The sequence below is a fragment of the Theropithecus gelada genome, chromosome 2 (assembly GCF_003255815.1).
Source record: "Theropithecus gelada isolate Dixy chromosome 2, Tgel_1.0, whole genome shotgun sequence".
Classification (NCBI taxonomy): Eukaryota; Metazoa; Chordata; class Mammalia; order Primates; family Cercopithecidae; genus Theropithecus; species Theropithecus gelada.
Window position 1 is genome coordinate 159,588,940 of NC_037669.1, and position 14,253 is coordinate 159,603,192.

Below are 14,253 nucleotides of genomic sequence, written 5' to 3' on the forward strand. Positions count from 1 at the left end.
ACAAAGATTTGCCTTAATTTTCTTAGAGCAGTTTATTTAATAATGACATTTTTAAAGAAAGAAAAAACAAAAATTGGAGTATCACTGTGAAAATCTAAAGGCTTTGACATGTATCCTTCCCAGATTAATGGATACAGTCCTTAGACAAAATATTTTATTATCAGTGACCAAGCTGAACTGTGACCAATACTGACCAAAGCTGGGGGCTATAATAAAAAAACAAAATCATCCACGTCGCACTTCTAGATTATCTTTCAATAACGGCATGAGACCTACCATGAAGACAAATTTAATTATAACTTACCACATGGGAATTAAATTTCTCCAGTAAGTTTTCCAGAAACTTCTTTGATGAGAGAAGAGAAGCTTTGTTCAACTGTTCTTGTCTTAAGTCATAGTCATCATGCATGGGCTGTTGATGAAAAAAAAAAAAGTGGTAATTCATAAGCAGTTCCACGTGCTAGCATCACACAAAAGTCATTTATAAAGAGTATTCAAATTACACACTGAAAGAATTAAAAACCATTGCCTTTAAAGTGTAAGACAAAAAGGAAACTCATGATAAGCAGGCAGAAGTGATGATTTACCATGATTTTGATCAGACTTCACAGATAATTTGCCCAACAATTAACTCAACATATACACAAGGTACTCTCTCAAAGGTCACAGATCTTATTAAAAGGTAAACAACATTTGCCCAGCCAGAATTTTAAAACTAAAATTTGAAATAAAACTTAGCATTTGAAAGCATGTATAAACAACAAATACTTGTCTCAAGGGTGATTTTCTTTTGACTATTGAAACATTCCAGCATGATGGTTAGGAGTACAGTTCCAATCCTAATTTTACTACTGACAATAACTGGGAGACATTAGGCAACGTAAGTTACTTTACATAACTCTGAGTTGCATTTTCCTCAGCTGTAAAGTAGGAGTGATAGTATTTATATAAGATTACTATAATGCTTAGATGAGATAATTCATGTAAGATACACAGCCAACACCTAATATGTAATGAGGGCTCAATGTTTCATAGCACTGTTTACTTTTTTTATTGTGGTAAACTACATATAACAAAAGTTACCATCTTAACCATTTTAAATTACACTGTTCAGTGGCATTAAGCATTCACATCTTTGGGCAACTATCACCACTACTCATCGCTAGAACTTTTTTCATTTTCCCAGACTGAAACTCTGTAATCATTAAACAACAATTCCCCATTCTGCCTTCCCCTAGCCCCTGGCAACCACCATTCTACTTTCTGTCTGTGAATTTGACCTCATATAAATAAAATCATACAGTATTTATCCTTCTGTGACTGACTTCTTTCACTAGCATCATGTTCTCAAGATTCATCCATGTTGCAACACGTGTCAGAATTTCCTTCCTTTTTGTTTCTGCTCATTTAGCAAATACTGTACGTTGTTATGGTTAATTGTATAAACTTTGGAGCTAGAAAGTGGGCTTGAAGCCTCCTCTACTACTTACTAGCTACATGACCTTGAACAAGTTACTTGGGCCTTAAGTCCTTCTCTGTAAAATAGATATAATAGTAGTAACTTCTAAAGTTCATTGGAAGACTGAATAATATATGTGAAATTCATAGAATAGTACCTGAAACACAGAAAAAAATAATTATTGTTTATTAAACAGCTTGACAAGGCCCGTTAAAGATAAAAATAAAAATTATACCATGTTTAGAAAGAGCAATAATCCAAAGAAGAAATTGCTAAGAAAGATAAGTGTTATATTCATGAGGGTAATTTCACTTCAAGGAGGGATAAATCACTACCACCTTCAGGAATAGGAAAGCTTCATTTATTTTTAAATTTTTTAATTGTTGTGGGTACATAGTAGGTGTGCATATTTGGTAAGCTTCATTTAAAAGCTGACTTGAGCTCTTAATGAATGATGAGCAGGGAAAGAATTCTGAGCAGAGGGAATATATGACATATTAATATATATATAGGTCTCTTTCCTTGGCTCCTGACATACAGCACCTAAAACCCTTGCAGACAGGGGTACTAGCAGAATCTTTTGTTGCAACAGTCTTTTACCCTGGTTCCTGACACAGAGCTCCTAAGGCCTTTGCAATTTCCTGAATGATAGGGGAGCCTGACACAAAGCTCTTTACCCTTAGAATTTCCTAGGTGATAGGAACATCTTTTGTTATAATAAAGCAACTCTCCATATCATTGTTATTTTAAGTTCTAGTTATCTCACTACTTGTTTGGAACAGTAAATATAATTAATTCACTTTTGGGGATGCAAGGTTTTATAGAAGTGTTTACTTATGTTTATGTGCCACTAAGCTTGCCTAAAACACTTTATATAAGGAAAAGTCCCAGGTACTACACACAAAACTGAGATAATGAGAAACTTCAAAACTATACTAAACAATTGTTTCTCCCTCTGTACAAGCTGCCACTGAGTTAGATCTTTACTGCGCAACAGCTTTCAGATGTACCTCTTCTTTAGCCCCTGTGACTACCCTAGCTCAGCAACTCATTTCTTACATGACAATTTGGTCAACCTGCCTCTAATTTTACTTCTATTCTCCACATACTACCAGTGTGGGTTTTTAAAAACTCAAACCTGATCACGTTACTGCTCTCTTGCTAAAAAATCCTTACAAAAGCATGCAAATCTAGCTCCTCCCTCCTGATACAGAAGGTTTTTTATTACTGTCTGCATACATCTCTAGCCACAACTCCTAATTACCTAATTACCCCCCCACCCATACCTCATAACCCAACCATATTTAATTATTTGTTGCTTTCCAAACATGCCTTTGTACATGCTATTCCCCACCCAGGAAGGCCTTTCCAGAGCTAGAAAATTCCTGCCTGTCCTTCAAGATTCAGATCAAATGTAACATCTTCCAGAAAGAGTGGGTGAGAATCTTTCATTTCCCCTCATCACCAAACAAAAAGTGCTGCTTTTCAAGATCCTATGGCCCCTACTACCTTACCTTGTACAGATATGCCTACTTTACCAAACTGTCAACAAAGTGAAGGAAGAAAAGAATTTGTCTTATAGATCTTTGAATTTCTGGCACACAGAACATTGCCTGGTATATAGAATATGCTAAACAAAGGTTTATTTGAATAACTATGAGAACAATTTAAAAAACATAGAAACAAGAACTGATTGGTACAATGAAAATCTGGGATTGTGGAAATCAAAACCACCAGTCAACTTAAGAAAAACCAGTTTCCTTAAGAAAACTACGACTTACACACATAAGGGCACAAAGCATATCAACTGCTGCATGGATGACTCCATTGTTGCTCCTTTTGAGTGCTTTTACTACCTTCACCCCGAGACGCTCGCGAAACCTTTTGGAACAAAAACCAAGCATATAATAGCAATATCAAAACATTTTAAATTGTTATATTATTGAAATAGGTCATATTAACTTTCCATTGTATTACTGGAACAATGACGTATTTTAAATTCCACCTCTGAAATTTATCAGTCTTCATAAGTTTTTTCTTCGAGAAGGAAAATATTTTTTAGGGTTAACTAAAACTAAAAGGCATGTAATTTCCCATTCAAATTCAAGAGTCAGGAATATTACTGGTGAGTATGGGACCAATATTCCGCTTCTCCTCCCCTCACCTTCCTTTTTCATTTCTCATGAATAAAGTACCATATCACCCTATAAAAGGTATCTGGTTTAGTCAAGGAAAAGGAGGTGCATCGTTCTTTATTTGCCATTTTGAGTAGTTCAAACTCTCTAAGAGAAATTAAGTTTCAGAAGACAACTTACTTTGGAAGCTGAGTGAAAGCTAGGAAACCAGCTTTGGATGCCACAAGCCTCCTCACGGCCTGGAACTGACTCTCAAGTTCCGCATTTGAAGCAACGACATCCCCTTCTTGGGACAACAATGCTGTTATGGCATTATTGATCAGTTTTTCTTTGTTTTCTGAGAAGAGACCCTAGGTGAAGAAAGAGTATTTCAAAAAAGTTTCCATACCAAAAGTCAATAACAATGAACAATTATAAAACTTATCTTACATCTTGTGTTACTGCATGCAAGACTCCACTGTATGAAATATTAGCATTGAACCTGAATACAGCATCTGCAAAGTTGCCATCTGTAAAGAGATTAAGAGGTTCAAAAAGAAGATACGAATTCCTAATTCTTAAATTATTAAGTAGATGGGTGGAAATGTAATTACATTTAAATCAATACGTACTTGGAGGCGTAGCTAAGAACCTGAGGTGAAGGCTCTCTACTTCCTCATCAACAGGCATGCTGAGTAACCCCCATCGCTGACCTTTATGGGTTGGTGTCATTTTTACACAAACATCTCTATTACCAGAGGCTCTTACTCCATCCAGCAAACTTGCTAATAAGGAATCTCTAAGTAAGAATAAAAGTAAAAAAAGGTTTTAGCATTGATGATTAAGGGGAATTCTGATCTAGCATGAAGCATAGGCCCTTTAGCAGGTAACCTGCTCAGGGACACACTACAGTTACAACGGGAAACACAAAGAGTGGGGCTAAGGAAGAGCTCTAATACTAGCTCTTCACTGTGCTGCTACATGACACTGCACAAGTTACTTAAACACTAACTTCAATGTCTCTTTCTCTCCCTTTATTTTTAACAGCTTTACTCAGTTCTAACTTACAAATCACAAGTCATCCAATTAAAATGTACAGTTTGATAATTTTTAATACATTTATACAACTGTATAATCACCATCATCCAGTTTTGATATATTTTCATCACTCCAGAAAATTTCCTCACGCCCATTTGCAAAAGAACACTCCCCAGCCCCAGGAAACCACCCATCTATCTCTATAGTTTTGCTTTTTAAAGAAACTTCATAAAAACAGAATTATAGAATATGTAGTCAATATGTAGTCATAGGTGTCTTATTTTACTTATCATACATAGGCTTTTAGGATTCACTCAAGTTGTTGCATGTATTAGTTCAGTCCTTTTTTACTGCTGAGTAGTATTCCATTGTATGAACAGACAACATTTTGTCTGTTCATTCACTGGCTGATTTAGACAAGGATTGCTTCTGCTTTTGGCTATAATGAGTAATGATATTATGAACATTCATGTGCAAGTCTTTCTGTAGGCATCTTTTCATCTCTCTTGGATAGATACCTAAAAGTGGAACTGCTGGGCCATATAAGTATGTGTTTTATCTTTTAAGAAATTATCAAACTGTTTTTCAAACTGGTTGTATCATTTTGCCTTCTTACCAGCAAGGTATGAGAGTTCTTTTCTCCATATCCTCGCCAATACCTGGCACTGGCAGTCTTTTTGATGTTAGTCATTTTAGTGAATATGTAGTAGTTTGCATTTTTGTTTCCTAAAGATTCATGATCTTTTCATGTATTTACCATTCATATTTCTCCAGTGAGGTATCTATTTGAATCTTTTGCCCATTCACTATTGGGTCGCTTGGTTTTTCAGTATTGAGTTGTAAGAGTTCTTCACATATTCTGGATAGAAATCCTTTATTAGCTATATGCTTTGCAAAGATTTTCTCCCTATGATCTGTCTTTTTCTAAATGGTGTCAAAGTTCTAAACTTTAATGAAGTCTAATTAACAACCTTTTCTTCTTTTCTGGATTGTGTTTTTGGTATTACATCTGATAAATCTTTTCCTAACCTCAAGTCACAAAGAATTTGCTGTACTTTCTGCATGTAAGTATTATTGGGAATAAGAGGACCTTCTTCCTATGGTTACTGTCAGGACTAAGCAAGATAATGTACATAAAGCATCTGATAAACAGAGCGTTAAGATCCTTCCTCTGATTAGAACATCTGTACTTTTTTTAAGATGTTCTTTTTCCTTGAATTCAGGACAGGAAAAAACATAACCATTGCTTAACATTCCAGTCTTGTTGACCTTAGATTGAAAGCTCTGTAAGGCAAGAAACCGCTACCGGTCATATACTACTGGAAATACTATAAAAACACTATACAGGCCAGGTGTGGTGGCTCATGCCTATAATCCCAGCACTTTGGGAGGCCAAGGCGGGCGGATCACTTGAGGTCAGGAGTTCGAGACCAGCCTGGCCAAGATGGAGAAACCCTATCTCTACTAAAAATACAAAAAAAAAGAAAAAAAGAAAAAAATTAGGTGTGCATGGTGGTGCACGCCTGTAATCCCAGCTACTAGTGAGGCTGAGGCAGGAGAATCGCTTGAACCTGGGAGGCGGAGGTTGCAGTGAGCCAAGATCATGCCATAGCACTCCAGCCTGAGTGACAGAGTGAGACTCTGTCTCAAAAAAAAAAAAAAAAAAAAAAAAAAAGTAATTTGAAAATGGGATGGTCATTTTAAATATGCAAGAAAATGTCTTTTCCCAAGTTGAACAATTTTATATTTCTAGACTACAAATCTTTGATTTTCCTTGTTGACCAAGCACTGTGCCTTGCACATACTAGGATTTCAAAAACTTAAATTAAAAAAAAAGATACCTTTCTGTTGAAGAATATTTCCGTACTTGCCCTTTTATAAATTCAATGGTAAAAAGTTGTGGATTTTCTGAGTCACAGACCAATGCAAATACCTAATGAAAAAACAAAAAATAGCTTCAACAAAAAAATGTTTATGGTTTTAGAATATTTCATTATGAAATGCATTGCTTAGCTTACAAAAGTCAGTATTTTAAGATGTGACTTGTTTACAATGTAAGAGTTTAAAACTGCTTAAAAGTCTCATTCAAATTTTCAGTTATTGAGTAACAAGTTCCATTCTTTATATATACTTGGAAAATAACTTTTGTAATAATCATTGTTCTATGATCAATTAATATAAATATGTTAAGAGTTAAATACAAATTCTGTCCATTTCATATGCTTTAGCCATGAGTAAACATTAAAATACAAAGAAAAATATCCTAATTTATCAACAGAAAGAAATCTCATTTAAGCTAACAATGCTGAAACTTACTTCTCCTAAAGGCTTCAATGTTGCAATATTATAGGTTGCTGGATCACGTTCTACTAAACATGTTTCTGTAAGTGCTAGAACTCTTTTTACAGGCTCCTTCAAAAAATAAAATTGAGACATAGTAAAAAGTTATTTTTAAAAATGTCAAAATCAGATGAATAAATTTTCATTTTTAACATATGGGTCTTACCGAATGTCTAGGTGATATTTTTTGGACTACAAACTCTGCTAAAGATGTGATGGATTCATCAGTGCTGTATTTTCCAAAGCGAAGATTCAAATATTGCTCAAATTCTAAAGGCTCTTTCCTGATCCGCAATGAAATACCTATGTAGTTACCAGCATGGTCTATTGCACTTTTAATAATCTCTTCTCTTTGTTCTGATGCAAATAAATGCTGCACAAATTTAGAAAGTTAAAAAGTCAGAGTTGAAACAACTGAAATGTGTCTATAGCTAATCAACTCATAGGAAAGGTATTAAAGTAGAAATTCTAGACAAAAAAGAGGTAGGTCTTAGAGGCAAATAAACAGTTGTTTCAATGAAAAGACTATTACTAAGTTAAAATAATGAAGTCTGGGATACAGAGCCTGGCAAGCAACTCATTGAGTGGCAATTATCTCAAAATTTCTCAGGTTCTGGTTCTCATCACCTTACGCAAAACAGCACGCTGGTTCTTCCAAGAAGGGCCTCCAAGGAACCCCAGTCAAGCCACTGGGGGTGATGGGTACTGTGTGGGCAGGACTCTCAGTTTCAAACAAGGCAGCTCTGATTTAATCTGTTTTACATAGTGGGCTTCTTTGCAAGATGATGCTGAAGAATGTTTAAATGTTTACAAGTCATTGGCCTACTAATGTTACAGACCAACTTTCTGGGCTCTATTTACAAAGATAAGGAAACAGGCTACAGGATGAGTATCTGTCATTTGAAATGCTTGGGATCAGAAGTATTTCAGACTTCAGAGTTTTTCAGCGTTTGGAATATTTTCATTGCACTTACCAGTTGAGCATCTCAAATCTGAAAATCCCAAATCTGAAATGCCCCAATAAGCATTTCCTTTAAGCATCATGTTGGCACTCAGAACATTTCAGATTTTGGAACATTTTGAACTTCCAGATTTGGTATGCTCAACCTAAACTTGCATTTGGTGCCTAGAGGCCAGAAATGCTAAATGTCCTGTAAAGGGCAGAGTAGGTGTCCCACACAAGAAAGAATTGTCCTGCTCAGAATGTCAATAGCTCCCCTGCTGAGAAACGCTGGATCACATCGTGTTTAAGAACCTGATCTTATTCCTAGCAACTTTTTATAGTCACCATAGATGCAAAAGGTATTCAAGGTTTGTTGAATAAATCTGGTATAGTACCATATTTATAGTGAATTGATTCATTTTAGCTAGTGTCTTACAGTGAGAAAGTGGATTAATTCAAATCAAAACTTCTTGCTGCCACCAAGTAATATAAAATGTTGGCAATAAGAAGAGTATCAAACAATCTCCATCCTTAATATTTACCTTATTATTCCATTTTATGGCTTGGTTGAATTACTGTGAGACAGTTATCCTATTAAGGCCTGACAAGCCATATTCTTGTAATCGGGTATGTTTACCAACAAGATGTTAAGCATTCCAAATTACCACTGACCAGGGAAGACAGTCTATGGATAGTACTAAGACAGCAGGCTTTGAGCTAGGAGAAGGGCCTTCATCTTTTGGGTCTAGCCTCAGAGGTAACACACGGAGGTTTACCTGTGTGTTCCTAGATGAGGAAAACTAGGATGGTACCCATCAAGTGGGGAAAGAGTAAATCTAAGATGGAAAAAGGCCTGTAATTCTGAAGAACACAACTATATTTTGTACATCAGATTATCTAGTCCCCATCATTGTTTATTTCCCTTTTGCTAACATCTACTCTTAAATATGTAAAAGTTCTAGGCTTACTTTGGCTCTGCTACCAAGAGGAGGATATTTTATCTACAAAACACTAAATATTGAAGCAGCATTCCCAGAACACTAAGGTAGCTACAAAAATTAAGTTTTCAAGAGAAAGGAATTTTGCAATTAAGTTCAAATGAGTCTCTCCATTTGGAGACCTTCCTCTACTGTACATCTTTGAGATAGAAAGGCAGGATATATCTTTAAAAAAAAATAGTTATCTATACTTCAGCTTCTATTACTGATTAATAGGGTCTCAGCATCTTAAGTAGCTTCTGTTACACCCCATAATTTACTTATATATAGTTCTGAATTTCAGAACAAAAACATGTAATGAATCCCAAATTAAGTTTCAATGAATACTCAGATTTCAGATTATAAACAGCTAGGCAAAGGATGAATGACTCTCAAAAAGTAAGCGATTTTAAATTACTTTTTCAATTTTTTTTTCCTTTTTGTGCAGAACAAGATCTCGCTATGTTGCCCAGGGAGGTCTCAAACTCCTGGGCTCAAGCTATCCTCCTACCTCTACCTCCCTAAGTGCTGGGATTATAGGTGTGAGCCACCCTGCAAGGCTTAAATTACTTTTCCAAAGAAAGCTTAGAAACTTTTTGGTAAGACAGTAATACCAATGAAAATAACAACTGTAGTCACTGTTTATAGTACTAAGCCACTCATTGTGTGTAAAGCATTTTACATATCTCACCAGATCCTCACCCTCCTCCTTTTGGAAAGCAGCAAATTGGGATTCAAGCTCAGGTATCTTTGATACCAAAACCTGCACTCTTATACTTCTTCCCAGAGGACTCACGTGAAATTTCTAAATGAAGTATAAAAAGCTTTGCTTTCCTTCAAATGGTCATGACCCTTTTAAAGGGTTTTTTCTTTTTTTAAAAAAGTACTTACCAATCTACTAAATCCTCCATAAAGTATACAAAATCCTCCTTGATAATCTGAGAGATCTACAAATCCTTCAATATTTCTATAGTCATAGGAACAGAGTACTCTGTTGGTTGCTGGATTAATTTGGTCAAAGCCTCCAGGAGTTACTTCCAAAATTACGGGTTTTCTTGAGTCACTCCAGTGATGCTTATAGCAGTTGTATCTCTAGAGACAGGAACAGTATTACTTTTAGGTTTGTAAAATAAAACTATATAAAATAAAATTTAATGTATCAGTCACTATCGAAACAACCAAAAATCTAATCATCATCATAAATATTTAGAACTACTATCCAAATTGTTAAAAATATGATTAATGTTAGCCATTTGGAGGTGTTTAAGAATGTTTGCACTAATTGAAGACAGTACATTCCTTTTTAATTAGCAAAGGTTTTGGACTACAATATTTTGTGAAGCTATTTTAAGCCACTCTATGTGAATTTATAAAAAGAAAAAAGGAAATCCTACATAGAAATGTATTCTGAAAGCGTTTTATTGGAAAAAAGATCCACTTTCTTTGATGGATTCTTTTAATCCAAGTTCAATACTGAAAAGAGCTAAGTCACATTTCAGGGAAGTTGTAATATTCAATTTAAACAACCTGAATCAGCTCAGTATATTAATGTATATTTTATTTCCACATACCAAAAAAAAAAAAAACTGAGGCCTACATTTGACCTTAGGCTTTTCTAACCACACAATTGGAAAGTTATTTTCAAGATTTTAGATCATAATAGCAAGTAAAATTCCATTTAGATAATATTCTTTCACAAATTAAAGTAGCTGAGTGTCAGAAATTATCAGAATAGTCAATATCCATTTACTATCCAGTTATAGTCTTTAAAAAGAAAAAAGGTTTAATCAAGGCTGCTAAGCAAAATGATGCGATATGAAAGAAGAAAATAAATTTAAAATAAAAGAAAATTGAAGCAAAGAGAAAATAAGGATAACAAAGTTTCAGATGTGAAATGAGTATCCTCTCCCCCACCAACACACCACAAAGTTTTCTCCCCATCAATATGAAGTGAGATACATGGTCATTTACCATTTTTAACATAAAAATCAATTGGCTGCTCTACGGTACAACTATTTCTAATACTGAAATAACAAATTATCTTCTAGGTTTTCAGAAAAGAGAGTGAGGCACTAAGTAATGAATACCTCCACTAATATCCCAACACTGAAGTCAGCAATGACCTTCACAGGACATCAAGTCTCCTCAACATTACTGATCTATGCATCACACACACACATAGTTCCATAAAAGTAATTGTGCAGACAGACAAGGGGCCTGCATTAACCCAAGAATATAGAACCTTGATTCTGAACTAAAAGATCAATCAATGCCACACCTCTCCTGCAGGAATGGGAGAAGAAGGTAGGGCACAAAAATTGTGAAGTTTTCCAAACTACACTTGTGTACATGCCTCGAGACCACTATATAGAATATTCTCCATTCCTCCCAGCTCATAAACAGCTGCCATTAATGAGATGTGCTGATAGAAACATCATTATATCTCAGGATTGCACGGACCAACCAAGAAGGACTTTGAGAAACCCTGATTTAGAAGTATATCTAGGGCAAATGGAGGTCTTACAGCCAAATTCAACTTAGGCAAGAAGAGTGCTGTTTAGCCAGCACAGCATTTGGGGTGGAATCTAAATTTGTTTTTAGGATGATATAGGTGTCACTTTGAGCCCCTTACTCCTGATGTAAAATTAGGTAAACTATCCTTTGGGCTATCTTCTAGAGGTACTGTTTCTACCACAAGATTTTGAAAAGTATTAAGTGGCGGAAGTTAACTGGTACAAAAGACAGCTTATATAAAAACTCTAAGTATGCTTTTGAAAGCAGTTGTTTCCCAAACAGATGAAGTATGTCACCTGCCAACATAGAATATTAAAATAAGCACACCAAGTTATGATTTATAAAAATTTGACCACGGCTCATCAGGAACAAGAAATAAGCAACTCGCCGGTTGCCATTGAACTATTTTAAAAGGCTGCTGAGCAACCAGTCAATTGCTAGAGTTGAAATTAATGAGGTTTCTAGGATGCTAAAACAAGCAGCAGAGTATTCATAGAAAGGAGGAGGGCCTAAGACGGACAGGAGAATGGTGCTGCCCGCATATTAGAATTCAGTTCCTGCCTTTTGCCAAAAGCTAGGGTTCTGAACAGTGCTATAAATTTAAGCATTATTTTTCCCCATTATAAAAGTAATACCTGCTAATGGGAAGAAAGTTAATATTTCAAGAGAGTGTAAAAGCATACACGCCTATTCCTCTTTCCCAGAAGTCTCTGATTTAGTTTAAATGCTGCTGTTACATTACTGGAAAAGGCCTGGGAAAGTTAAGATGACTCTGATATGCTACCAGTTTCCTCCAAAGCTGTCGGTGCACCATGCCAAGCTTCAGTACAGGCCAGATCCAGTCCAAGAACATGAAAGAAGACAGTTTCAATATGCTCAAATCTTAAAACTTGAACACTTCTGAAATAAGAAACTCCTACACAAAACAACGAATGCATGTTCCAACAAGCACTATCAGCAGTGTGATGCTCTCTAGTATTATTGTTTGGAATACTGAATAAGGACTACCTGAATGCTTATAGTGTTGCTTTTAATGCTCCAAAGGTTTTTTTGCCTGATTTTTTTTCCCCATCTACCAGCATCAACATTCTTAAATCTAACTGTTCATATTTGAGTTTCCTATTAAACTACATCATGTATCATATGGTAACAGGAGACATTAAAATTTTGTTTCCGTTTTTTCCCTTTAGCTTTGCTACAAATGGAACAGATTATGAAATGATTTTTACAATAAAGGGCAACATTTGAACAAATAAAAATACATAATAAATGTTAAATATTTACCCTTCCTGTGATTTTTCCCTCTGAAAAATCGGTTCTAAATCTCTGAAAGAGAAAACATAACCACAGTTTATAACAGACTGGTAAGGAAGACTTGGCTCAGTCCGTTCTACTCAAAGCAAGTAAAATCCTGACTTGGTAACCTAGACACTAAAAGCTGTTATTCAAGTTATAGTTTAAGAATATTCAATAAAAACAGTATGAAACCTTATTGAAGAACAAGATAAACATACAATGCTTTCTCTTGCATATGCAATTAAAAAAAACTAATAAGAAACTCTCAAATATAAAAGATTTCCAGCCTGTTAGAGAAAAGTGAACATTCCACAGTGTCAAGTTAAAGGTCAGTAAGAAAAAGTAATCATAGTGGGTATAGAGAACATTAATTTCTCTACTTATATGTAACTACTTCATTTTAAAAAGAAAAGAAAGAAATTTCATTTATGAACATGGAATCTTCTTACCAATGCTTCTGTAAGAAGTTCTGTTCTGTGCTCTGTAGAAAATTTTAAAGTTTCTGACTTTTTTCCACTGCCTTTACGAAATGTGAGGTTGAACTCTGTTCCTTGTCCTTTTCCAACAGGGCTGATGCTGCAAATATCTCCATAAGGCCACTAAAAAAAAAAAAAGTTATTTTGAGTGGTGCTACTATAACACAGTAAAATGTAATGCTTACTTTTGTCACTTTAATTTCATAATCACTGATTAAATCAGCAAAATTTTACAAAATAGAGGTCTAGAAGTTGTGTCTTACAGTAATTCTGTAAAGAAATTCTTTTAAAGGTTTTTAGTCAGAAAAATTCAATATGCATTCTTATTTTAATGATGACATTAATCCAAAGAAATTAAAATTAAAAAGTGACAAGAACTGGGAGGTGAAATTTTATGATTACTTATAAATTTGTTAATAAGTTTGTGAAACATGCGTAATTTGGAATTAAAATAGGCCAGAATAACTTTGAATATGTTTACTTATAAATGTTCAGGTTACTCTTGCCTTTATACACACATAATGCTACTTCCATGACAAGTATTTTATACCAACTGGACTCATGACTTACATATGTTTTTATTACAGTAAAAAGTATAAGCCTTTAAAAATTATAGAGAACTAAACTACTAATCGTACATAAAGGAGGTGGCCACAACTAATAGTAACTTCAAGTTATACCCTTGAGAGCCTAGAAATAAGCGTATTCTCCCCCTCCTCTTTATTTATTATTTTTGATCCCCAAATCAGAGTATTACATAAGCACATCAATCTCTTTCAGATTTGACATTTCTATCTTAAAGTACTGATTTAAGGGAGGGTAATGGGTCACAGCCTGGCTTTTAAAATTCAAAGGGAGTTCATACAAACACCTAACAGCTTCTAACAGGATTACCTGATTTGTTACTTCTAAGGTATTGGGATTATATGTAGTAATCGCATGAGTTCCAACTGAAAAGACACGCTTATACCTACAAAAGGAAAACAAGTGCTTAAATTTAGTGTTAAACAAAAAGATATTTTATAAGAAAATATATAACACAAAACAAACACTTCAATAAATACACAGAAATGTATTAGTTGATTAATGGTGACTA

General features: G+C 34.8%; 1 protein-coding gene across 2 annotated transcripts in view; it reads right to left on the reverse strand.

Moving 5' to 3' along the window:
- Nucleotides 1-14,253, reverse strand: part of DNAJC13 (DnaJ heat shock protein family (Hsp40) member C13) — a 121,263-nt gene that overhangs the window by 77,720 nt on the left and 29,290 nt on the right. For both annotated transcript variants that reach the window (XM_025376313.1, XM_025376314.1), the window contains exons 3-14: nucleotides 14,052-14,127; nucleotides 13,131-13,280; nucleotides 12,670-12,711; nucleotides 9,763-9,963; nucleotides 7,118-7,324; nucleotides 6,928-7,023; nucleotides 6,453-6,544; nucleotides 4,206-4,372; nucleotides 4,024-4,103; nucleotides 3,775-3,944; nucleotides 3,241-3,340; nucleotides 305-412 (exon numbers count right to left, since the gene is read on the reverse strand). In XM_025376313.1, the coding sequence (XP_025232098.1) occupies nucleotides 305-412; nucleotides 3,241-3,340; nucleotides 3,775-3,944; nucleotides 4,024-4,103; nucleotides 4,206-4,372; nucleotides 6,453-6,544; nucleotides 6,928-7,023; nucleotides 7,118-7,324; nucleotides 9,763-9,963; nucleotides 12,670-12,711; nucleotides 13,131-13,280; nucleotides 14,052-14,127 (1,489 nt within the window). The remainder of the gene's footprint in view (nucleotides 1-304; nucleotides 413-3,240; nucleotides 3,341-3,774; nucleotides 3,945-4,023; nucleotides 4,104-4,205; nucleotides 4,373-6,452; nucleotides 6,545-6,927; nucleotides 7,024-7,117; nucleotides 7,325-9,762; nucleotides 9,964-12,669; nucleotides 12,712-13,130; nucleotides 13,281-14,051; nucleotides 14,128-14,253) is intronic.